The sequence below is a fragment of the Paramisgurnus dabryanus genome, chromosome 22 (genome assembly GCF_030506205.2).
Source record: "Paramisgurnus dabryanus chromosome 22, PD_genome_1.1, whole genome shotgun sequence".
In the NCBI taxonomy this organism is placed as follows: Eukaryota; Metazoa; Chordata; class Actinopteri; order Cypriniformes; family Cobitidae; genus Paramisgurnus; species Paramisgurnus dabryanus.
Genome location: NC_133358.1, coordinates 31,926,931 through 31,954,611, shown reverse-complemented (window position 1 = coordinate 31,954,611; position 27,681 = coordinate 31,926,931). Strand labels below are relative to the sequence as shown.

At 36.5% G+C, this 27,681-nt stretch overlaps 1 protein-coding gene across 1 annotated transcript in view; it reads right to left on the bottom strand.

The window, feature by feature from the left end:
* The window catches only part of kcnh2b (potassium voltage-gated channel, subfamily H (eag-related), member 2b), a 169,662-nt gene extending 143,590 nt beyond the window's left edge, over positions 1 to 26,072 (bottom strand). The window contains exons 1-2 of the mRNA XM_065258890.2: positions 25,384 to 26,072; positions 14,780 to 15,010 (exon numbers count right to left, since the gene is read on the bottom strand). Of these exons, the coding sequence (XP_065114962.1) occupies positions 14,780 to 15,010; positions 25,384 to 25,459 (307 nt within the window). The 5' untranslated portion in view covers positions 25,460 to 26,072. The remainder of the gene's footprint in view (positions 1 to 14,779; positions 15,011 to 25,383) is intronic.
* Positions 26,073 to 27,681: the final 1,609 nt, after the last annotated feature.

Here is a 27,681-nt window from a genome sequence, read left to right as displayed (position 1 = left end):
TGTAATGTTACAGGGTCCACCCATAGTCCACGACCTTCAAGTCCAAAAAGTGCATCCATCCTTCACAAATTAAATCCAAACGGCTGCAGGATGATAAACAAAGGTCTTCTGAGGGTAATCTGTGCGGTGTTGTTGTAGAAATATCCATATTTTATACTTTATTAACGTAAATAACTACCTTCCGGTAGCGCCACCATCTTAGTCGCGTCTGCATTCAAGATGAGAGCTTTACGCAGCTTACGGAGGTTTCTCTGCCCACCAAATTTGTCATACGTCACTAAGAAAAGTGCATATACTACGCTAATACTCTCTCCTGAATCCAGAGGAGTCTAAGATGGCGGCGCTACCGGAAGGTATTTATTTTCGTTAATAAAGTTTTAAATATGGATATTTCTACAACAACACCGCGCGGATTACCCTCAGAAGACCTTTGTTTATCATCCTGGAGCCGTTTGGATTTAATTTGTGAAGGATGGACGCACTTTTTTTTTGGCTTGAAGGTCGTGGACCCTATAACATTACATTTAATCAACTGAAAGATCTAAAACATTTTCTAAAATATCCGAAAATGTGTTTGTCTGAAAAACGATGGACATATGCAACTCGGACAGCTTGGGGTGAGTAAATCATGGGTTTAATATCATTTTTGGCCGAACTATCCCTTTAAGCAATTACAAGCTGCACTGCTTGTAAATTTGCCACATCGTAACTAAATGCATTCCTGACTCTATTTTCTAAGCGTGCCTTCTTTTATTTACTGTTGGGTATTCATAGCACCGTCACTTACTTGAATAACTTGATGGAAACGCACCTAATCCGCATTTGTTTGTCTTTCTTTTTTGTCTATCTATTGACCTTATAAACATCTTTGCATGTTCAAATACACAGAGTACTAATAAAGCAAGTGAGCTTCCCAATAATATAACATACAAGTTAAACTACAACTCTAAACCTGTCTGTGAAACTCTTAATAATATAAGTTCAAGTTTCGGGTTACACCGCGGCCACTTCCAAAACCCAAAGTGCTCAGATGACTCTGGTGATGAATCTAATCATTGCTTTATGAGTTCTCATAGAGTCGAAATGAATGCAATGCATCTCTTCATGTCACATTATCAGTTAATGGGCTTTTACTATCATTTTGATATAATCATGACTTTATTTCTTTGTACATTATTTTATAGCTCTGTACTCTAATAACTGCACTTCAGCAATTGTCTCATTTCTGTCTTTGTTTTCTTTCAACTAAGGAAATAACTTAGGCAAAGCTAAAACTTTATAAGGCATAACGTCTGTGCTTTATCTCTTTGATCAGTCCATGTGAAACAGTGCATAGACTCTTCATCTGACACTTTTCAAGTAAAGAATGGAAAGTTTGCTAGTTTAAAGAAGAATTCGTTTACATAGGATTCAGAATCATTGGCTTATTTTTGTACTGAATGTACCGCTCGATGGGAAATAAAATATGACGATTTCTATATTGTTTGTTTAATAAAAACATTAAGGACAGGATAATGTTAAATAAAGACATGTTCAAGAGATTTTCTCTAATGTTAATGTTTAATATCTACATTTAATGTTAAATCTACATGATCATTTACTTTGTGTTGGACTTGCTTACTGGAGTCACCCCTTGTCATTTCAAAGAATAGTGTAACAGTGAGCATGTTGAGTATAAACAAAATAAAAGAGATTTCTCTTTTATTAAAAAATAAAAGAGATTCAAACACAAGTTCTACTGAATCATTCATTCATTCATTCATTCATGTCTTGGCAAACAGTGAAGCCTTGGGGTTGCTGTATTGTGTCTGTCTGTTTGCCTGCAGGTTCACCAACGTCCAGGCAAGAACCATCGCATGAAGTCATCAAAAGTAGTTTATTTCTCACACATCTAAACTGCATCAGCTCGGGTCGCTTGGAACCCCAACCGAGGTGGTACAAAAAAAAAGTATCGGGTATCACATATTGCACCCAATGGAAAAGCTCCCAAAAGTAAGCTGACCCAACCCAAACTAAACCAAACCAAACCGTGGGGTTCTGTGCAATGGAAAAGCGCCATAAGTAAGCAGTCTTGCTTTCTACATAGGCCGCTATCTTCTAAGGGCTCATTTATACTCTCTCTCTCTCTCTCTCTCTCCTCAGGGAATGGGATCACACCGTGCAAGGCGTGAGCTGCTATAATCTGCAGTGAAATTGGGGCAGAACTGAGAACTCTCTCACATTTAGGTCTCTTTGGACATCACTGCCCTTTGAACTCAAGCCAAAATGAATCGAGACTTGGAAAACTCTTTAGCATTTTTTCACACAGGCAGTTCCAGCTGCAGGCCCTTGAATGTTTTCAAGTGCAACTACACATTTATTGTAAATATTTAAACCATTATAGCTGAAACATCACAGCATGTATCGTACAATATTTCAATTTATTTACATTCTGTTTTAACCTCCTGATCAGATCAAATCCACCGCCTCTCTCAAATTCTCTTCTTTAAAGTAAACAAGCAGCACAGCTAATAAAGCAAAGCAGGGATGATGTATTTTTAAGGCCAACCTGGAAGTTAGCAGGACACTGGTTACCTCAATAAAGCCCATTCATTTTCCCATAGACATTTGGATTATCGCAAAAAATAAGCTTTGTGTTTAACAAGTAAAGTTTATGACACTTACACAAAGATAATCTTCACAGATGAACACAACTTTTATGAATTTTGAAGTCTAAATGCGTTTACTAGAAATAAACAGCTAATTTTATGCTACAAGGAACTACACCATGGCCTCTTGACATCAACGTCAATGGTCCTATGAAATCTAATTTATTTTTACAAAATTCTGTTTTTTTTTTTTTGTTTCTTCATTGTTTTAGATGGTTATGGGGGAGGGGGGTTCAATTTTGTTCTGTTTTAGTGTTCTGGATTCATTTAAAATTTGCCAAATTCCATGAAATTCCACACTATAAAGTAAATTCCGTTTTCATGTCTTGATTCCGTGATTTTGTCTGTGTTTTCTGCATTGTGAAAATCATAGGGCCTACAGCTCTTTCAAACTATATAATACATCCTTACAAACATATTTCCTAAAGGATATATTGCTTTTTGGGGGGAATTGTGCCCATGTTGCGTTGTTTTTTAGATCTTCAAGAGTGATGATGTTTAAAGTCCCCAACAACGTTAGTAGTCCCATGTACAAACTGCCATTTAATAGACATGTTAAAGCTTTTAAAAGTCATGAGTGAGGGTATTACTGTTGTGTTTTATGGTGTAGAATAACATGTGAAAATATCTCGAGCTTTCGTTTAACAAAAAACCCATTGACATCAAGACAATGGAACTGAAAGTGCTAAAATGCCAACTCGCTTTAAGGGTTTGCCTACAAAAATACGTCATCCCTATGGCACTTTATATTGACATGATCCTCCACAGCTAAACAAAACTAAAGCTGAATCAGAAGCCAAAAATGTGAAAAGTGATAACCATCAGCTCCTGGCCTGAAACTCAAAACAGACACAATGAGTCTCCTGATACCTGTGTGAGTTTATCAGGGTCATCTCAGGCTGGTGTTTACCATGATAAGGATGGGTAAGATCGACAGTAGAATAACAGTTTTACCAAATGCACCTGTTGGTGTTTGAGTTAAACACTTCAGACATCAGGCTTCATAAAACCTCATCAACCAACATTGAATCTTTACTCACATCTGATTGGCTGAGAGAGACAGAAAATCCCCCTCATAATCACGACATTCAAGAATTCAATGGTTGTATTTGTCACATACACAGTAGTATAGAGACTATATAACTTGTAGTAAAATGACAATCAGGTCTGCTCCAATAAAATAAAATAAAATAAAATAATAATAAAAAATTAAAATAATTTTAAATAAATTGAAATATTAAAATAAAATAAATTGAAATATAAAATTAAATTAAATTGAAATATTCAAATAAATTGAAATAAATTGAAATATTAAAATAAATTCAAATAAATTGAAATATTAAAATAAATTAAAATAAAATAAAATAATTGTTTGTACAGAATAAAAAATAAAATTATATGATACATCTTAATCTAAGATGATGAATCACAATCTAAGTGGAGCGACCTGGAAAGCGCACGAATGCGGCGTCCTCATCTTGGATCATGCATTTATTTCACCACCTAACAATAATTTTTACATTTAGCAGATGCTTTTATCTAAAGTGATAAAATAAAGTGATCAATCCTACTTCTAACTTTTTATGATATTTTGTGACTGGTGATCAATGTAAACATGCAAAAGAAAGATGTTTTATTTTTCGTATGTCTCACTGTTTCTCCAGCATCTTCAATTAATGTTTTTATTTTTATTGAGATCTCTGCATCTCATTGCATTCTGTTGTGCTGTATTTCACCTGCGTGTGAGTCCTTATGACACTGAAGCTGTGAGAAATGTAGAATAAATTTCTAGCTATAAATTTGTTGACGTGCCAAAACTTCATCATTTCCACCCGACTGAATGCCTCAATTTCTGCTTAATCTGCCAGCCGTAAAACTGCAGAGAATTATTGATGAATAATCCTATAAAAATGACTGGTGATAGCTAAAGGCTGTCTGACAGATGAAATACACTCTAAAAAAACAAACGGTGCTATATAGCACCAAAACAATTGCTTTGGATCGTAACGATAGAAGAACCATTTTAGTGCCATATAGCACCGGTGAAGAACCAGTGAAGCACCAGTGAAGCACCAGTGAAGCACCAGTGTAGAACCATATAGGGGCCATATAGCACCACATATGGTTCTACATAGCACTATATGGTTCTACACAGGTGCTTCACTGGTGCTTCACTGGTTCTTCACCGGTGCTATATGGCACTAAAAATGGTTCTTCTATCGTTACGATCCAAAGCAACTGTTTTGGTGCTATATAGCACCGTTTGTTTTTTAGAGTGTACTGTATGTTTAGTATTGACTTTGGTGTGCTGTATTTTCTGGCTTTTCTCTTCTTTTTATGCGTGTTTGTTTCTCTTGTTAATGTTCACCTCTTTTAAAGCACCAGTGGACGTGATGAGAATCTTCTCTTGTTCATTGAGCCTGCAAGGGCTCCATTAGCAGCGTCTGCGCCCCGTGGCTCTGTTTATAATGTGAGACTTTCACTGGGGTGTACTGTACTGTACTATAACTGTACTGGATCGTCTCTCATGTACATGCTTTAAATAACTTCATATTGAAATGCTAAAAAATACAATACACTAATCATTTGACCTGTTTTTACTAGTGTCATGGTCAAGTCCAACTTGAGAGTCTGAGTCAAGACCAAGTTCAGTTAAAGCTGGATGTGGACTCAACCTCGAAATAAACTTGAATGTCTCAATAATGTTTGGCTTTTCTAGCACATATTTTGATCATGTGTTGCATCATCAGAGTTCCTGAAGTTAACAAGTCTGATAACTCAACAGAAAAAACATACAGTATGCAAATGAGTAACCCAAACCTTACACCCAAGTGAATTTTCCACAGCTGGCTCATGTGATCTAAACACGAGTAATGTTGTGTGCACGTGTGTGTGCGTGTGTGTGTGTGTGTGTGTGCATGTGTTTAAACCTGAGGATTCTTACAGTGGATGGTTATCACAGCATCACTTTTGCCTGACCTGAGCTCATATCAGCACTGTATTAAATGAATGTCACTGCATAATATTTGCATGCCTGCAAATACTCAGGAATGATTAATTTGCTAAAAGTCAATAGCTGGGTTTCCATCGAAGCGTGAAGCGAATCTTCATAATTCACAACAAAACAAAACAAACTAATGTGATTTAGGTGCGTTTCCATCAAGTTGTTAGAGCGAATGACTGTGGTATTCTTAACCAACAGTAAATAAAACAAGGGACAATTAGAAAATGGAGACATGACTGCATTTAGTTACAATTAGGTAAGTTATAAATTCACTAGCAATGCAGCTTGTAATTGGCAAACTTAATGCGGTGCACAGAAGGAATGCAGAATTTTGATGCAGGCACTAACAGCAAGGGCATTAAGACGACATCAAGCCCCATATATGATAAAAACAACGACAGCTGATACAGCTAGATGATCAGATTAATGTTCACTATGTCAGAATTTTTTCAAACAATGCATTTTCCTCTCGCATTTTTCACATTAACTCTTTTGTCGAAAACAACCTTAAGGGAGCATAAAAACTTTTCTGCACATTTATTATGCAATTCTTCAAAATGCAAATAAAATCAGTGTGATGGATAGATTGGGCACAGAAACATGGTGTGGTTTGATCCAGGAGCTTTGGGACAGGTCCTCTAAAGCTGAACTAGAATTAAATTGAGATAATAATAATACGTTTATTTTATACTGTATAATATAACACAGAGTTCTGAATCAACATAGTTATGGACACATATTAGCAATTATGTTTTTTTAATACATATTATAAAAATGACAACTATTACTGTAGAAAACTAGTACTGTTTTTAGAGCCAATTTCAGGTGGCATGCACGCCAAAAAAACAACAACAACACACCAACGCACAGTTCAGATGGTAATTGTCCCTCATGGGGAAATATATTTTTAACATTTGAATGGCTTAAGTACTATTCACACAGGATTAGTATTATCTGAGGACTTCTTGTGATTTAGAAATGATGATCCCCCTACATTTGAGTTTCGTATGACCCGTTCACACGGGATAAGCAAAGCAGTGATTTTACTTGATGTTGAGGCTTTGTGTAACACAGTGTCCTACACAGTTTCATCAGACACACGTGCATTGTCAATTTTAGAAACTGTCTGTCCTTTTTTGTTGTTTGCACCATAATACTTAATTCTGTGTTAATGGAACCTACACAAACTTGGACAATTACACTGCTTCATGTTCAAAGAAAATATTTGGTTATTATATTTACTGGTTCTTCCTAACCCCAAAATAGCTGGTAGAAATCTGAAAAAAAAAATTCTCGAGTCTTAGGAGGTTAAAGCCCTATAATTAGAATCTACATTTTTAGGTTTCTAAAATTAAATAATTCAAAATGTTGTATTATAAATCCTTTTATTTTACAACTGAAAAAGCAGCCATGACACGCACATCTCCCAAAAATCCTGTAAAGTTTTTAGTTTGCTTATTAATGCATCAGACCTGTGGCATAGCGGGCATCTTAAAAGTGTGGGAAGGGGGCGGGGTTGTCAGTAGAGATTTATGCTAACATTCACTTAAAACGGTGTGTGTTTATGAGGAAAATCACAGCATTTTTAGTTTTGAGTAAATATGTCTGTTCAAGCGCAAGAAAACATGAACTCAATTAGCAATTTGAAACCTTGAGATGTGGCATTACGACCACGCACGTCAGATGGGCGCACACACATCATTTTCAAACAGCAGGTGAGTAAATCAGTTTTTTATATTTAAGTCTTATTGTGTTTAAAAATTGTAATTGACAATACCTGAAAGCATGTGAACTAATCACTTGTGATGACCCAGCAAATGGCCCTTAGGTGTGACATCTGAGGCTAAATATATGTATATATATATATGTACAGTACAGTATATACGGTCTAAAGAAAACTAAAGAAAAGCTCGTAATCATAGGGGAACCATTTGAAGTGCTATATAGCACCAATGAACAACAATACGGGGTGATATATAAAACCACTATAGCACCACTTATGGTTCTACACGGGTGCTACATACGTGCTATATAGGTGCAACATAGCACTAAAAATGATTACGAGCCAGTAAACCACTTTAAGTGCTATTTAGCACATCACTATCCTGTGGTCCAGGTAGGGTCTGCTGTAGTGAGGACAATACAGTGTAGTGAGTCCGGTCTATGTGAAGAAACACATCAGCTGACCTGAAGCTGTGAATGTGTGTGTGAGCAAAAGCTAAAAATACAGCCAAGCAGAAATACCAAACATGTGAATCTCTCTCTCAGACACAAAGACCGGCTCAGTACCAGACATCACATGATCTGTTAACATCTTCTCTCTTTCGAGTCATGATCATCTATCACAAACAGTTATCCTAGCAATAATAAATATGTAGCACTGTGTGTTGTTCAACTGTAACACATCTACTTTTGAAACAATGCAATGCATGATGTGCAAAAATAAGTCTTCATTTAATCAGACTTCTGTAAGCGTTATGAAGATGCTTGGTTGCACCTGTCATGTTTCAATCTAAGATGAATCTCTAAGCAACTGAAGCAGACTTGCATGAAGATATCACTACTGTATAACCTGTCATATGAAAAAGATATCTCTCTTAGTGTCTGGATGTAGAAAGTCCACAGACATTGTGAATAAAATCATTAGATTGAAGCACATCTTTAACACGATGGTGCACCAATCTGAAGCAAACATGTGATAAAAGGTGACCTCACACATTTATGTATACAATACATCAGTGCTTCACATTGGGATCAGAACAACATGAAGATGAATAAATGTAAGAACTGAGATTCAATAGATTTGCATGTGATTTGTATGGCAGCAGCTGATAATGACAGTGGTGTGTAGAGACACGTTTCAATGGGATTGTGGGAGTTTTTACGATCCGATCTGTCTGAACATCACACCTGACACTGAAGCTCTGATCCTCAGACTGTTTGACCTCACTGAGAATATTTCCATATTCAAATGAGCTGAAGTGAAGGAGAGGGATTTTACAGACAGCAACACACCATTGAGTTTAATTTCAGAGAGAGAGAGAGAGAGAGAGAGAGAGAGAGAGAGAGAGAGAGAGAGAGAGAGAGAGAGAGAGAGAGAGAGAGAGAGAGAGAGAGAGAGAGAGAGAGAGAGAGAGAGAGAGAGAGAGAGAGAGAGAGAGAGAGAGAGCTCTACAGCCCTGATCTTGTTTTGTGCTTTTATTCTACCTTTTATGTGCCTCTGTAAATGTAAATTTGTATACTTCAAATGTTTATATTTCAAAGTCAATTTTTCATTTTATGTGCATTTTCAAGTATTGCAAAATAAATTAGTGATGGAAATGACAAATTTCTTATAAAAATCCCTTGATTTGCTAAAAGTTTTTTACACTCGCTTGATGTGTTTTTTGACTTGATAAAGAGGAAATGCGAATAATGGGAGATGGAAACGCATTCATTGCGCATAAATTGTGACACAGCGAACATTAAACCCACGTAAACCCATCGTCTAACTGTATCAGGTGTTGTTTATATCATTTATTTGGCTCAACTTTGTCACAATGCCCTTGCTGCTCGTGCCTGCATCAAAAATGTTGCATTCCTTCTTCTGTGCACAACATTAAGTTGTTAAGGCAATTACAAGCTGCACTACTAGTAAATTTATACCTTGCCCAATCGAAACTACCTTCAGTCCTGTCTTTATTTACTGTTGATTACCAATACCACCATTATTCGCTTGAACAACTTGATGGAAATCCACCTTAGTTTGTTTTTCTTTTTTGGAGAATTTTGTGTGTGTGTGTGTGTGTGTGTAGTTTAATGTGCGTAATGAGGCAGACACACACCACAGCAGAATCCAGAAGTCATTAATTTACTCTCTGAAAACTAAAGAGAAATCAGTCACCTTCACAAACAAAATGTCATCTAATAAAATAATGATGTGCTCATGCAAACGACTCCTTTAAAGAGCAACTTCAGTAAAATGTTGAGTTGAGTGTAAATAAAGAAATATAGTTTTCATTGCAGATCGTTGAAGTTTTGCTTGTGCTGCATCAAAGCCACACTGCTGTTGTCATGACAATCATCTCATTTTCTATTGGCTGTGCACAAGAATCAACACATAATGTTGCTTAAAAAGATGTTCAAAAGATGCTCCTGCATCTCAAGCGATACAACAAAAAGACAGATGCCAGTACAATGAGAGATTTAAAAAAAAACTAGTCCTGTATTAAGTAAACACGTCAGGGCTCAACCAAGAACTGCCCGATGACCAGGGCCAGTGTGACAGAAACTCGGGCCAGTAAACTGTATTGTACATGTTGACATTTCAATCAAGTTTTCAGTAGTGGTTTTAAACAGCATATAGTCTTACTTTTCTATAGTGTATATCATGCAAAGTATCAAATGTGTAGTCATAAAATGGAAAAATCTCAAAGTATCTCAAAGTATCTCAAAGTATCTCAAAGTATCTCAAAGTATATGGCAGGGGTGCCCAACCCTGCTCCTGGAGGGCTACCGTCCTGCAGACTTCAGGTCCAACCCAGCTCTTTATCAAGCAACCCTGAACACCTTGATTAGCTGCTTCAGCTTTGTTTGATTGGGGTTGGAGCTAAAATCTGCAGGACGGTAGCCCTCCAGGAACAGGGTTGGGCACCAAAAATGGTAACAAATATGCATTGCTTACTAAATAAATACATCTAAAACTAAAAGGCAGATGAAGGTGCATCACTGAAGATGCTCCAATTATAAAACAAAACACGAGTTTACCACAGATGTGTAGAGTTTTTAACCCGTGTTTGCATCTATAAAGCCACTTTGAGATCTTAAAGAAATATAGAATGGTGCACAAGAACTGTGAGATCTTTAATTTCTGGGAGTAGAAAGGGTCAGGAGAAATTTAGGAGAGACTTTGGCTGTTTTACATGGATTTTATGATACATGTTTGTTGTCAGAGTGGACTCTCTCTCTCTCTCTTTCTCTCTCTCTCTCTCTCTCTCTCTCTTACTAAATGGCGTCCCTCTGGAGATGTCAACGCTTGCTTCGTCTCTTTCTCAACAATACACAGAAAACGCTTTAGTAAGCTCTTTAGGACTCACAATAGCTGCTCTACTGACCTCTTTAAAACGTCTATTCAAATGTGATTAGTTGGCGATTTTGTCCAGCAGGTGGATGCTGATGTTGAGATACAATCAATAACTGTGTCACGCTGACCGAGGGCCAACTCATTTGGCTTACAACCGTCCAAAGCCAATTTTTTGCCCTGCCTGTCAAATATGAAAAAATTTACCACAAATGTTTCCTTCCATACATGAAATTGTGTTTTATAGCCTAACGTGATGAATACTTTACATGTTTCACTACATGACATTTGAATAACAGATCTCCTAAGGCATCCTTGATAACCTTTGAAAAATCAACACGAAATTTATTTCAGAATTAAATATGTTACAGAATGAAATATTTAACTCTTTTATAATTTACAAGGTCCCTTCTCTCATTGAAAGTAAGTTTATCTATAAATAGAGAGTTTCTATCTTCACCTGTGGAATCTGAAGCGCAGGTATTCATGTTGTTGATCTTTACCTCTTAAGGTGTAATGAAAGAAGCTATTTATAGGTCATTCTTAACCCAGAGATCATAGGAAATGACATCACTAAGGTCATAAAGGTCAGATTTCTGCTCCAAAGGGTCAATGAGATTCTAATTAAAGGCAAGTGTACAGATCTAAGGTCAGTTTAAGAGGGCACTGCACAAAACCTCCACCTCTACGTGTTTCTATAATGAGGATTTAATACCTGGCAACGTCTCAAAGCTGATCTCATGCTTTCAGGCAAAGAAAACAAAAGTTTCTTGTGTAACATCATTTTGAGTGGATGAAGAGGATTTGGCAAGCGGTGCACTACGGTAAAGGTCGGTTGTGCTCGCGTCAGGTTCTCGTACTTTCTCTTTCTTTCTCATGGCTAATGCATACAGAGTTAAGTTTAAACTTGGAGTGATTGATTAAATGACGGTCAGATCAGAGACAAAGCAGAACGGCCTCATTCATCACACTGAAGGCTAATGCCAGCACACGGCCCGACCCGACCAGATGAATGATCACACCGGCACAGGAAAAGGAAACGGAGAGAATAGCAGAGATAAAGAGAAATACTCCTTCATCTCCATATGAAGAAAGATAGGAATCCCCACTACTTGATGTGTAGAGCGATGTGGTTTTCCACCTGAATTATACATGACAGTATAAGTGTGTGTTGTTATCAGAGCCGGATCTCAGTGTGTGCGCTTATACAAGACGTGAAAAGAAAACGTAATGTATGCGTGTTCATGATATATACAGAATGTATTCCTAACTTTCAGTCTTTGTTATATAAACGTTTACTGTTAGTTATTTCACATGCATTCACACACAACTAGTAAAGAGTCTATTAAGACACGTGACGTAACTTGTAATGTATTTATAATTGTGTACTTAGTGTAATATTTTATGCAGCGTCTGAAGTTTGCTAATGATTTGTGATTTCTCTCTCGAGAATTGTGATTTAATCACAAACTAGCGCTTCGGTCCATTAAGCTGGCGAACAATGGGTCTCATTTACTAATAATTGCGTACGTTTTTCCTATTTATACAAACTTCTCATTAAAAATGTTAGCTTAATTTACGTGAGTACGCATATGAATTTGTTCTTAAACTCGTTTATAAACTTGTTTTTATGTTAGTGAATTTGGAGTTTTCTAAATGAGCAGCCGTGTGAATGTGCGTTGGTAATTTGCATAATACACGCCCAAACCAGCTCCATATAAGGGCTTTTCATAGTGTAGAAACTTTGTCAGAGAAGCAAATGAGCTTTTGCTTTTTTTAAATAATTCCGAAGTTTTGTTGTCGGTGGAGCAAGCAGGATGTGTGTCCACCGGCGTAACGTGTATTGGCAAAAAAAAGTATATGAGATGTGATAATGAAGACCTTTAATGTGACTTTAATATATTGTATAAAACCGGCAGGAGGCCTGGATCAAGTGATTGACGTTTTGACTTCTCATTTACATTTAGATTACACTTACATTAGCATTAAGCAGATGCTTTCATATTGATTTAAAATGTGAGAAAGCAAAGCGTGAAGGATTGTCATTATGTGCATCTTCTTTAAAAAAAATCTACATATACTAATAAATAAAATGTAATAATATCAATCATATATCAAAATATGATCTACATATTATAATTATAGTATTTGATTATAGCATATGTGCTGGTTGAACCCATTCTCACCAAATGCATACAAATGACACACAGTGTGATTATCGTGCAATAGATACGCCAAATTCCGCTTTTGCGTGCATATGATACGCCAGTCCTTCCCGTTCACTTATTTGGAACATCGTGTCGTGTCGTTTTATTTATTGGTTTCTCATTTGTTTTCTGTTTTTTAACCATTTTCCCTTGGGTTTAGGGTTGAGTTTTGCTTTAGGATGTTATTTAATATATAAGTTTCTCCATGTTTTGTCTATTTTTTTAAATCATGGTCGCTTGGAGTTGGGGTTAGAATCGGGGTTGGGGTAAGGATGTCATTTTATGTTACAAAAATTTATGTAACACAAAACCCAAGCGACAATGGTAAAAAAAAACAGAAAACAAATGAGAAAACAATAAAAGCGGAATTTGGCATCTATTGCACGATAATCACACTGCGTGTCATTTGTATGCATTTTGTTGAGGATGGGCTAAGCTGTTTTTTCGTACATTTAGAAAAAATGTAGTTTACTAATCAGGATTTGTTAATAAAAAAATGTCAATATGCACATTTCACACACAAATGATGGTTGGTGAATGAAACGCAATCTTTGGTTCAGTGCCGATAGTGAATCTCTGCTTCGTTCCATTTTGCAGACATTTTGTTGTTGTGAATGTTGATCTGCATCTACAACCCCTGGTCAAAAAAGCTTTGCACGCTTTTTTATGCAACCATTTTATCACAGTCACATATAATTCAGACAACTCAGCTCAAATTCAGAAATATAGGAAAATAAATTTTAACATGCAGATGGAGGCACACACACCAAACTCATCAACAGAGAAAGAAAACGTAGCTTATCCACTAAAGTAATCGATCACAGATATTGTCATTATCATGGATGGATAAAGAATACAGCTGCATGATAAATTGCATGCAATTGTCATGCGCATCTCATCTAGTGCTGCCCAATTGATCGAAAAAAAAATAATCACAAACTCGATTCATACATAAATGCAATCTTCTTTTTAAATGACAGTGATTCACTTGCATGAACAGGTACGGTATTTCCCTGTATATAGATGCTGCATTCATGTGTTCATGTATATACTTTACAACAATCCAACTTGCTCACAAGCTGGGCAATATCGCATTCACTGCTGCAGGCGATACGTCCTCAATAATGAATGTGAAATTGCTCTGATCGTCAGTGAACTACAGCTGAAATGCCGCTCCATATGAAAGCAGGGGATGGTGATTTACTACTAATCAAGGAACCGGCTTTACCGACGAGATGCGCATGACAATCCCATGCGATTTATTATGCAGCCCTAATAAAGAATATAAAATGTAATGCCAAAAACACTTGGGCGGCCGTTAATACACTGTGGTGTGCCCGCCCAAGTAGAGTCAGTGTGTGGTACGCACTGTAAACTGTATGCTAATGTCTTTAGCCAACACAGGGCAGAACGGTGTCGGGTACAAGATGAACACCAAACACCCAGCTGAAGGTATAAACAGTGGAAACTATGATTGGTGAAGTGATGCTGTCCAGTGGCAAGAAACGTCAACTACTGTATCAACTAGAACCTGAAGAAAACCTCTCTGAATCTACATCTCTCTCTCTCTTATTTCATGTACGTGTGGATGAATGGTTGCTGAACCCCATTGAGCTCACACAATTACACAGAATCATCACCGATCTCAATCATTCCCTTTACAAACATCTCTTTGTCATTCCTAAAAGCAAAAAACTTTAGTTTGGTCCAACATCAACCAAAAAGACCAACTGTCTTTACATCTTCTGCTTCACCATTCCTTGAGGCAACAAACGTATAAAGCAAACATCTCCTCCATAAATCATCTAATGAATCTCTTTCACATTGCTGGTTTAATTGTAAATCGTTGGGTTTGTCCTACCGTCCTTCCTGTAGAGCGCGATCTCCACTTTCCTCTCTTCAGACCCCAGCAGCGCCTGTGCCATCTGAGCGATGGCCAGTCTCTTAGTGTGTGGACCGTACAGAAAGTTGCATGTACAGGGTTTCTGCATGATCTCAGCTCTGGTGTAACCACACATGTGACAGAAGCCATCGTTACAGAAGATAATAGCGCAGTTCTCCACTCGTGCGTTGGCTATGATGAATTTTCTACCTGAGAGAGAGGAGACAAGGATGGGTTCAGTTTTGGTGTTAAGCCTGAATTAAAGCATTGATGTTGGCCTTCATCATCTGCCCTCCTCATGAAAAATGACTTTATTTTCTTGAATGCATTAAATATGAATGCATTTTTATTAGACACTATTAACTTTGTAGCTTTCTATCAACTTTTGAGCAACAGGTAAATATGAAATCATTTATGTGGACCACATTCATCCATCAGTGTTATAATTTACATACAGATCAAGTACAGTTTGTTTAAAAAAACAGCTCAACCTGCAATTTAAATGTTGTCATTATTTACATTACTGTTATCTGTCATTGTTTCCTACAAAGACAAAGCGGCAAAAACAAGCGTTTAAAACCTTAAGGGTCAGAGAGATGATGGATAACAAGAATCATAAAATGCTTAATTATGACTGTTTTTAGGGGAAGAACTTTGTATAAAATAACTGGAAAAACAAAGAAATACATTTACAATGCCGAAAGAGACATTCAATATATCCCCGACCCTAACTTCCTGTTTTAGTACAAAAATCAAAATGCATTTTATTAATAAGCAAAATGATCCAAGAAAATAAGTTAAAAATCGAATTTAAGTGAACATGTGCATAAAATAAGCAAAAAATAAAATAAAATAAAAAATGCCAATGGTGTAAGACATTTTTTTTCTTTTTGTTAAACAATAAAAAAAGTCAGATTTTTTTACCCTATTGTCAGATTTTATTTAGCTTATTTTAAGCACAAATTCACCTAAATTATTTTTTGTCTAAAAACTAGAAAACAAGAAAATACATACTGATTTAAGAATTCTTAGATGTTTGTACTTAAAACAAGACCAAGTAAAAAAAAACAAGCAAAAAAATCTGTCAATGGGGTAAGCACATTTTTCTTGATTTTTTTCTTTAATTTAGTGTTTAAGAAAATTGTTCAAGATTTTTTTGCTTACCCCATTGGCAGAGTTTTATGCACAAAATCACTTAAATTTTATACTTTTGGTCTAAATACTAGACTTATTTTCTTATTTTCGTTTTGCTCATCAAGTAAAAGCATCTTAATTTAAGAATTTTCAGGTATTTTTACTGAAAACAAGACAAAAATACGAAGAAAATGTTTCTTAAAAATCATTTTTTGCAGTGTAGTAATTATATTATTAGAGAAACTGAGAGTCACAACACATTTAACTGAGAGGACACACTGAAAAAAAAATTCCGTAGAAATTACAATGTTATTGCAGCTGGGTTGCCGGTAATTTACCGTAGATTTAAATTTATGTTATTTACTGGCAAGAGTTTGTTTAAAGTTAAATAAATTTTAAATATTAACAAGTCTTTATCTTTACAGAATAAAACTATACAATAACAGCCTCATGCAAAGCATTCTGGGGACCAGAAATCATCATCAACCTTTTTCTGTTTTTTGCTTCAGATTTTGTTTCCCAGAATGTTTTGCTTGATGCTGTTTTTTTAGTTTTACTCTGTAAAGACAAAGACTTGTAAATGTTAAATGTTCATTTAACTTTGAACAAAATGTTGCCAGTAAAAATCATAAACTTATATCTACGGTAAATTACCGGCATCCCAGCTGCAATTTCTACGGAATTTTTTTACAGTGCAGATATCATTTTCACAAAGTGCTATTTCATAAAACATTCAAACAAATTTTATTTTACAGATATATCATCAGGTGTGAGGAATGTCAAATTAAATTTGAGTCGGCAAATTAAACTTCTTAGATCAGATATGAAACATTGAACCATTAAACCATATAAACATGTATAATATAAATCTAAGTGCTGTATATGTGATAAACAACACCTGTGGTTACTTTGCTAAGACACTGGTTTGAAATAAAGAGAAACTGACATCCTTATGAAATAACCTCTAGACAATAAGACACATTTAAAAAATCATTAAATTTGTCGTCTCTGTTCCCCTGCAGATATGCATTACATGTAAACTCTAGATGCTGATTCATTCAATATATCTCAATATATCCAGTAGACAATACAGAGAGCCATTTGAAATGAACTATTAGCCCCAACATGACTGGAAAATACATAACGCTAACAAATTTCTCTTGCATCTTTCCATTACCACACAATGATGTTGTTTTTTGTTTCCTGCGGGCGTGCAGTCGGTCTGCATTACAAACGCATCACATTCATCTAATGCTGAACCGCAAGCATCTCCTGAGAGGAACTTACGACTCCCATTTCCATCAAAAACAGCATTTGTGCCTCAACTAGTCATCTGTTAAAAGCATTCTGGACTGTAAATGAAATTCACACAGACTCATAAATCTCCTCTCTGCTTTATGGCAATAAATGACAATAATATGGAGGATCACCTAAGCACAAAGCTGGAAAATTGACAGTTTGTCAAATATTGATCAAGTTATACAATGAAAGTGCTTGCTTTAAACTCATTTCAAGGTTCATGGCATTATCATCATACAGTGATGTTATTACAGAATGAAATCTTTGATAGACTGCCTTACTGTATACATAAACAATGGATCGGGCATTTTCAAGCCACTTTAAAGGACATTATAGTATTACAATGGCACCTGCCAATATCTATAGATTATTCTATTTTAATTTCAAACATACAGATGCAGACTAAGAGATTGCAGTAAACACTTTAATAAATATTGTAAAATATATCTTACAGTTTTTCTCAGTTGCTTTAGAGCATTTCTCGAATCATTCTTAAAAGTTTACTAAATAATGCCTGCATTTCCATAAATAATTCATACAAACTGCACAACATCATGGATGTCCTACAGAAGCCTGTAACATTCAAAATCCTTATTTCATCTATCAAAAGTAAGTTTTTATGTCAGTGAACATGTCAGTCCCAAAATGACAAATCTGTGTGTCATTGTTCAGCTTTGTTGTCAATAAACCAATTTTACACAATGCCAGTGAGGGAAATAAGTATTGAACGTGTCAACATTTTTATAAGTACATATATTTCCAATGAGGTTATTCACATGCAATTTTTATCAAGAAATCCACAAATTGAAAGTATTCACAACAATAAAGTCCGTTAATAAAGTTATGTGCAATAAAATTGAATGACACAAGAAAAAACTATTGAACACGTTAAGAGAAAACTTGTCACCATGGCAAAGAACCAGCTGAAATACATAAGTATTTAGAAAGTAATTATAGTTCCTATCTGTGCAAAATATTATCAGCTGGGTTAGTAATAATAATGCATGAAAATGAAATAAGCAATTCAAAATGTAGCAAACAGCAGACAATTGTACATAATCATCTGCATGATTGTATCAAAGCATCTACAATTTGTCCAAAACAATGAGAATTAGCATTTCTGTTGTGCACAAATGACTTGATGATGTGGAGGTTGAACAAATTAATTTCTGAGCTGATGATGAAATAAAAAAATTGTAATGGTTCAAAGCATTCATAAAAAACTCAACTCCACGGATGTAAATAATGTTGATTATTCCTGCTCACTGACACTAATGGTGCATTCACACAGGGCATTAGCGTTAACGATTGACATGACCAACAGCCAATCACAGTGACCGCAACACATGCTAATCTGTTCTCCGCTTATGCATAAACCTAATTGGCTGGCTCTGCACTAGGTTATTTGCATAAGGCAATCTGTTTGGTGCTTAAAAAGTTGAGAAATTTTCAACTTCAGCCCCAAGCAACGCCAGCGACGTGACGCCGAAGGATCCACAATTCTGTTCGGCAATGCATGACAGAATAAATTATAAAATTTGATGGGAAATAAAACATAAAAAAAAATTATATATCGTTTATAGAATCAGCTCTCTCTTAAAGGTGCAATGTGTAATTTTTTAATGATCTCTTGACAGAAATGCAATATGATATACACAACTATATTATCAGTGGTGTAGACCTTACATAATTAACTGCTATGTTTTTATTACCTTAGAATGAGCCATTTTTATCTACACACACCGAGGGTCCCCTTACATGGAAGTCGCCATTTTGTACCGCCATGTTTCTATAGAAGCCCTTAACGGACAAACTTTTTTACTAAGTTGTCTCCAACAATGATATGTTTGTCCTGTGGTGGCTGCTGTAGCTTTTTTATGCGTTTCAAAAGTGAGGGGTGAGCCGTGGACTGAGCTGTTGGTTGCAATTTGCAACATCACCACACTAAAATTTACACACTGCACCTTTAAGGACTTTTTTCCCTAAAATGTAGGGTTTTTTCTTGGAGTTTTTTCAACCCCTAGGGAGTCAGCTAACACTGGCTTAACTTAGAAATCTCTTTTATACGTTACAGTATTACAACGCTCGATAGTACGCCCTGATTTTTCTGTGTTTTCTCCTGCTTTTATTAATGTAAAGCTGCTTTGAAACAATTAAACAATTGTGCAACACTCTATAAAAATAAAATTGAATATCTGAGCAACCCTAGATACCACAGTAAAGCAGAATTTTTATTACCGGTAAACAACACATTTACTGTGCTATCTGCGTATCTGTTTCACAATAATCGAGACAATTGGCCAACATGTCACGTGACTCATTTGATTTGACTAAAATGTAGTTGTGAAAGTAAGAAATCCCAGCATCTTTAACCAGCCAGAAAGCTGAGAGGAATGTTATTGACAGTTGTGAAAAAGAAATCTCCTCCAGCAGAAGTTGAGTCACCTGCATTTATCTTAACACTGCTTTAACCTGATGGATGCTATGGCGTTTTTAAAACACGCTTGAGTCTTGAGTAAATGACAGACGTTTTACGGGTCGCCAGAGAGATCTCCTGTAAAGGTGAAAGTTTAAATGTTGAATACAGAGGTGACGTTTGATCACAGAAATGCTTCATCTAGTGCTGGATATGAGGGCACTTTGCTCTCTTTGAAAGCTTTTAACATTTACATGACTTTTGATATTTTGATGGAGTGTTACAGATGGGATTCACAGCATTCACAGCTATAGAAAATGCCACGTGTTTAACAAGACTCACTTCTTAAACATATCACTAATATAATAAATGCATTTATTGTCAGTCTGTTGGAAGATATAATGCTTAAATTTCTATATATTTTATCAGTATAATTGATTCCTACAGCTAACACAGCATATAATAACAGAAACGCCACGATGCATTTCAATTCTTTATTTACTGTAAATATAAACACGATGGCACCTGCTCTCTCCTGTCGTATTACAACATAACACTGTTATATTTTACTGTGAGCACAAGCAGAAGCTCATTTTGAAGCTGAACTGTGATGTTGGCTGGGCTTTAACTGCTCACAAATCTAATCTCCGTCATGGAAACGTTACTGATGACAAATTGCCATTAGAGGTTTGTTCTCATCTCACACAACTGAAGGCAGGAGGTCTGGACTCCAAAGCAGCTTTTATTGGCCAAGAACCGCCCAAGACCCAGTTTGACTAACATGTAAAGCAACCAATAACAATTCAGCTGATAAATAATGTGACAATAAGATTGAGATCAGAACTCCAGAAGTGTTTTACGCATCAGATGTTCAGTCAGTGATATGTGACGTCTGAGACTATGGATGATCTACTGTATCAGCTGTCTGGGTCTTTCCACGAACTAACAGAAGACAGAACTTCAAAGAATCTGCGTCATTAGCATGATCAGAAATGAAAGAGACACTATTACACAACAGATTAGTGTTGCACGGGGTGAACAGGTATATAAAAATACATCAGTAAAGGCTGGTTAACATAGCCAAGTGTATATTGTGCATGTAAAGAAAGATGACCTCCAAAGACTTCTCTTCCAAGGGGCGCGAATTCAAAATATGTGTTTGGAGCATCAAAATATGAGTTTGTTGTGTCATGTGAACCATGTGCATCATGCGTCATTTCATGCGTCGAAAAGGTTTATGATGAAAGTTCAGACTAAGATACTCTCAAGACACTCACTTTTGTCATAAACCCCCCGAAACGCCTCCAACAGGCACGTATTTTGAGGCATGATGCACATAGGTCACATGACATTCCAAACACATATTTTGACATGATAAGCCACACACATACATGTTGTGACGAGCTTCACATCGTGCACCAGTCACCGGTCGCCCGTCCAACACCGTTAGCAATAAAAGTCAAAAAGATAGAAGGAGATAAAGAAACTGCAAATTGCAAGATGATGAATGAGAACAAGAAAACAAGCCTGAAGTTCTCAATTATCCACACCAGGAGGAGGGCATACAGCATATGAATACAAAACACAATTCAACTTTTAAGTTTGTTAGATGAACTTAAAAAAATCAGATGGACTCAACACACCCTATAAAGCCGAAACTGATTCTTGATAAGGTTTTTTAATGAACCTACAGTATTGAAAGATGCTACAGAGAAAAAAAGAGAGATGCTGAGCCATGAAATAAAATTATATATTTTTTTAAATCTAAGTTTGCATATAATCCTTGTAAATTATGGTTTTCTCATGCAATGTAATACAAATATAATGTAAAGTGACTTTTTATATGATGTTTTTTTATGTTTCGGGTTCATTAAATAAAAAGGACCATGTGAAACATTCTGCCTAATATCCTTTAATGCAGTGCTTCTCAAACTTTTTTGCCGTGTGGTGCCCCTTTTATACGAGGGCCCCCACTTGTGCCCTTCATTAAAAAGAAAATTTATGACATAAAACATTGTTAAAGATAAAATTTGCATGAAACAAAACATTTCATTTAAAATATAAAATGTAGTGCTGTTGGTTAGTAGCCTTATTTTTTTCTGAGGTATAATTATACAGAATTAATGTATTTTAGAAAATGTCATAACACTGGGGCCTCTGGCACAATCTCAGGGCTCCCAGTTTGAGAACCACTGCTTTAATGTTTCCTGAAAACAACAACACGAGGATGAGTAAATAATGAATTATTGCTTCAGTTTTAGGAAGTACTGTGCCTTTGAATGTATCTTTCAAATATTCAGCATAAATCATATTTTTCTCGTTGTCTTCAGGCCGGTCAAATCAAATCATCCAATCTTATCAGTGATTATAAAGCTTTTCTCACACACGGCAGATCGGAAATTGCAAAGAATCAAAGAGACGCGAGATGATTTGAATAGAAGAAAGTGAACTCGGCTTTTATCTGAGAAAGAACAAACCTCCAGAGAAAACAGAACAATGCCTTTAACAGAGACGAACACCTGAAAGAAAATTGCAAAGGGAAGTTGCAAATCCTCTTTGTGCAATTTAATGAGGAGAGAGAGAGAGAGAGAGAGAGAGAGAGAGAGAGAGAGAGAGCGAGAGAGAGACCAGTTAATTGTGTGTGTGTGTGTGTGTGTGTGTGTTTAGGTTTTATTTAGGTGTTGGTTTATTTCTGCTCCTGACAGCTTGTCTTGCAGAAAGGCACTTGGGAAAAACGTTTAAATTAGTACAGAAGACACACACAACAGCACAACGCCATATGTGTGTATGCATATACAAAAGCAAACACACACACACACACACACACACACACACACACACACACACACACACACACACACACACACACACACACACACACACACACACACACACACACACACACATATATATGCTGCTACAGGTATGACAAATGAATGGTAAGATTAGCATCAGTGCAAAACAGCTTCACGTTACATAAAACATGAGTTAAAAATAAACGACTCGTATACGGTTTAGTTAATTAAGACTCTGAAAAGGTTTTATTTAGCTTGAATTCATGCACCAATTTATAAAAGCCAATATATGCACACATACGACTACACATCAAGTGAATATTACTGTGATGTCATTCATGAGATAACCATTAAAGTCCACTTGTTGTATTTAATAATTTTGCAGCAAAAATATTCAACATCTACTGTGGTATCAAGTATAGCATCACCTCTATTGGTTGGTACATTACTACAGATGCACTGAATAAACCTTCATATTGTCCGGTCCCTGAGCCCACTGTAGGTGTTTCATTAGGTGTATATTAAAAAATAGAGAGAAAAAAAGAGCAGGGACAGACATCTGTAAGACAGTGAAATTTAATCACACCAAACTCCTCTGACAGTGCAGTGATAAGACTGTGATGTCACTCGCTCTCTGTTACACACCAACACCCAGAGCGAGAGAGAGACTCTGTCATAGTAACCACTGTGCATCCCAAAATACTGTCAGAAGTCAACCATGATGATGACTTAACAGCGATGTCACGGTGATGGTAATGGAAAAACAAGACTTTACATAAAAAACTAGAAATACTCCAACTTATCAATGAGCACAGTAAAAATGAAGCTCTGCGCCTCTTTTAATGATTTTGTAGTTGTGTTACAGTGATACAATTACAAAAAGATGAAAGAGGGAAACATCAACAAGTATAAAAAATAAAAAGAGGATAGATGTAACACAAAGAATTCTTTAAATATTTAAAGAACCATATAGCTGTGTGAAAGAAATTGTGCTGATAAGATGTTGATGCTGCAGAACCTTAAGTGCGACAAAAACTTTTACAGAAGCTTTATTTGGAGTGTAGATAGATAAGAGAGATCGACAGAGACCGACAGACACTTGGTCAAACAAAGTAAGACGGTTCTCCAGAGAAATACATCTCTATGGCAGCGTCTTCAGTGATGCTTGTGTTTGCTGCTTCTCACCTCATCTCACAGCTCTATGTTTGTTTTAAATTGGATTGGGTTCGACCAGACTGAGATAACAGGTCAAAAAGTACAATCTAACCTGAGTTATTTTAACTTCCTTTATTAGGGGTTACTCTTCTCATCTAACATTCTCTACAGAGCACTGAAGAAAAACAAACGCTCAATGTTTAATATTTGGCTATCATGATGGTGTTTGCTCACAATAGGAGGCACGCTGTGTTCTTTCTGAATCTGTCTTCTGTGAATGCAAAGTTGAAAATAAAACATTTCTATCAGCCTGGAGAGAAACAGTGAATGATAATAATAACTCACACTAGACGCTCTTTATAAATTTCAATGCAATCTGACTTTTGACCGATACTTGCCCTTCATAAGCACTTTCATTAGGTTTTGATGGATAGTAATAAATTATTTAGCACCCCTAAGGGAGAGATGCGCCATCTTCAAGATGAAGGGTACTGTTAAGGTTAAGATGCAAAGAGAAAATATTGATTTGTTTAGCGTCTGACTAAATAATATACATTTGTATAGATTTAGAGCTCCATTCAGAATACTTTTTCAAAGGCTTTAAGTATTTATTGTCAATTACTGATATCTTAATAAAAAAAATTTACTTATTCAATATGTGTGCCTATTTAAGATCATGAGAATTAAATGTCTGATCTCAAATTGATGTTCTGTATCCTGAATAATGTCTTTTAAATATATTTTTTAATTTTGTTAAGGTATCTATCATCTATGAATAATAAAACCCTATGTAATATTAATACATCAGCAATAAATTATGGATCAACATATTATACCCTAATATTACTCATACCGAAGGCAGAATTCATAAAAAGTAGTCTAAATGTATTTGGGAATGGGTCAGCTACAATACTGCATTGTGAATATAAAACAACTCCTAAAGGTTTTAGGAAAGAAGGATCACAGTATCTATTGCGGATATTTTACAGGTACTTTTAATCATTGATGTAAACCCTAAGCACTATTTTTTTCCTTGCAAAGACATCATAAGCTGTTCGATGTCTTCAGGAAACAAAACTATTTATTTTGAGACAGACGCTGCCTCTTGAAAGACAACAAGGATGGCTTGAGTACAGATGTGTCTCAAGAGTCTTCATGAGAATTGAAGATGTGGAAGTTATGATCAAGTATTGACTGTACATTGACTGATTAAGTGCATCTATATATTCTGTTTCAAAATCAGATTCATTCATCTGCATCAGAGTACTGCAGAGTTCATAGTGCATAATTTTGCCATAAATGTCCATTGAATTAAATGATATCCTGTATTAAATTAACAGGTAACCAAGTATGTAAAGACACTTTCAACTAAATAAAGCATTATATACAGAGTGATAAATACAAACATTTTATAATAAAGAGACATTTGCATTAACAATGCAAGAAAATTAAACAGATATTTCATTTCTGCATTGCAACCCTAACCCTATTTCATTTATTGCAAATACCAAACCATGTATAAAATCATGCGCATTTCCAAAAACTGCGCACAAGGGCCAAAACTCTGCTGCTAAATATCTCAATATTATTTCAGTGCCACATCAGTTTCATAAGAGGCACTGTACACCTGTTTTATCTATACAACAGCACTGTGCTGGTACCATATGAGGAGGTACACCGTGGTACTTTGATTTATATCATATTCACGTACCCACAAGTAACGCCCAAGAAAAAAATCCCCAAACCTCATATATATCTACTGTACAAACATAATTTCAACTTACTTTGACTCTCGAATTTCCTGATGATCGTGTCCAGAAAAGTGTTCTGCGGCGCGACGTGTCCGCGTCTCACCGGCATCCTTGCGCGCTCGCCTCAGCCCAGCCGAGAGTCACGAGCTCAAACTGACCTTCCAGCCGCGCTCCTACAACGCGCGGCTCCACACGGCGACGCGCGAGCTCTGGGGCACTTCATCAGAGGTATCCAAAGAACGGTTTCCAATTTCCACGCGCGCGTGAGGGTTTGTTTACGTTTTGTAACCCTTCAGAAACGGTCCGCTGTCCGGTAAAGTGACAGACTAATTTACTTAGTGACATGTGGGGCGCAGAACTCGTGGACCGTAACGCTCTGGTGAGGCAACACACTTTAACCACAGTCCGATTAAAGCAGTTTTTCTGGAATAGTCGACACTTCTGGAAAAGCAATACGCGATAATTTTCACGCGCGCGCGTCGCTGAAGAGGTCTTGCGCTCTTCCCGTAACGATGGTGACCAGTGGAAAACAACAATGAACGCGCAAGGCGCAATGTCAGCATCCGTCTATATTCACAGATTATTGTAGAGAGTACGCGTACAGTAGGCTACTGTACAGTAATATACCCAACTAGCGTTTCCTTGCACTTTAAAAAAACAGTACTTAAAAACTTAACAAAAATATCTTGTTTATGGCGTTAATAAACGGCATAGCCTAGTTCATTTCATCGCGCAGTCAGAGATGTCGTTTGGGTTTTGTCTTCGCAGGTGAACGAGGCTAATCTTTGATGTCGTCACAACCCCGGGCTGTCGTGGAAAGAGTCAGAAATCATGAGTCGCGAACGAAAAGCAAACTAAACACTTCCCGAGCAGCGCACCGGCATCGATACGCGCTCCTTATCCATCTGACAGCTTCACCAGCGCACGCGTCTGCGCTTTGTTTTCCACCATCAGGGGTGTCGCGCTGTCACACTGTACATGATACGTCACCGTGGATGCACGAGTCGCGAACGTGGGGTTTCCCTGCACCGTCACTCGCTCCCGGACAAAAGGCTTTCCTCGTGGCCGTGACAATTATATAGATGTGCTCCGATGAATGCAAAAAACACCGGAGATCTCAGCCTAATTGGCATGAGATTCACAAATGCGTGGGGTTTTGATTTTAAAGGGGGTATCTGTTTAAAAATCTGTTACGTGACTGATTGAAACTGGGTTCACGGGCTTCACAAGGGGGCGCGCGGAACGTTTTTCCCATATTTAGTCAGGAGCGCATGGCATCCCACAGTGAGATCTTCCAGCCTCTCATTTCTCTCTGTCTCTCTCACACACAAAAACTCACACAGTGTGCACACGAACATACATCACACCACAGGGGTGAATCTTACAAAAACTGCAAACAAATGTTTGTTTTCTTTATTTGAGGTTTGATGTTTAACCCCAAACATTGGTCATGAGATTGACTCAAATGCACTTACAGACATTTTCTTAATAATCTTTGGTGACCTACATCACATAGAAATCTCTTAATGTCTCTTTTATTATAACACATTTGCTACAAACCTCTATTAAAGTAATTAACTGTTATGATAACAAAGATTAAAGCCTTTGGTAGGCTAATATTTCAGGAGAGCTAGTGTAATACAGTGTTTAATTAAAATACAACAAGGTTTATAAGATAATAAAGACTGAAATAATAAGTAATAAATCATAATTTAAAGGCTGTACAGAATGTAAATCTCGTAGAGCTTTGGGAAATATTAAATAGAAAAGATTCAGTCATATAATGACAAGCTACACAAGTAAGACCGGACGAATAAAAGGACATCACATCCAGACATTCTGTCCATTCATCAGTGGCCATTCAACGTCTCGACAGGTCTCCACCTAAAAAAAAGGGGGCACATTTTTACAGTTTAAATTCATGCATTTGGCAGACTCTTTAGTGCTTTCAAGCTTTACATTTTTGAAATTCATAAGATTTGTTTAACCTCCTGCAGAATCTTGACTCATATCTTCTTTAAAAGTTTCCCCTCAAACCAAAGCTACTAACATTTAAAGTTAATTTATTCATGTGCCCTTTATCATAAACCTCTTCCCTTCCTTAAAAAGACCTCTCATTATTTCCTGTAAGGAGGAATGTTACGAGGAATAGTTGTTTCTGCCCGGGAAAAGATTACAGCGATTAGCAATTAGTGACATGACCCTACTTCCAACGATCCAATCTTTGTGGTTCTTGGTGGACGAATTCAAAAAATTCCCAAAGCTGTTTTACTCGGATATATTTCATGACACTGTAAAAAAGAAGACAACGCTTCTTCTGCTTCATGGTGA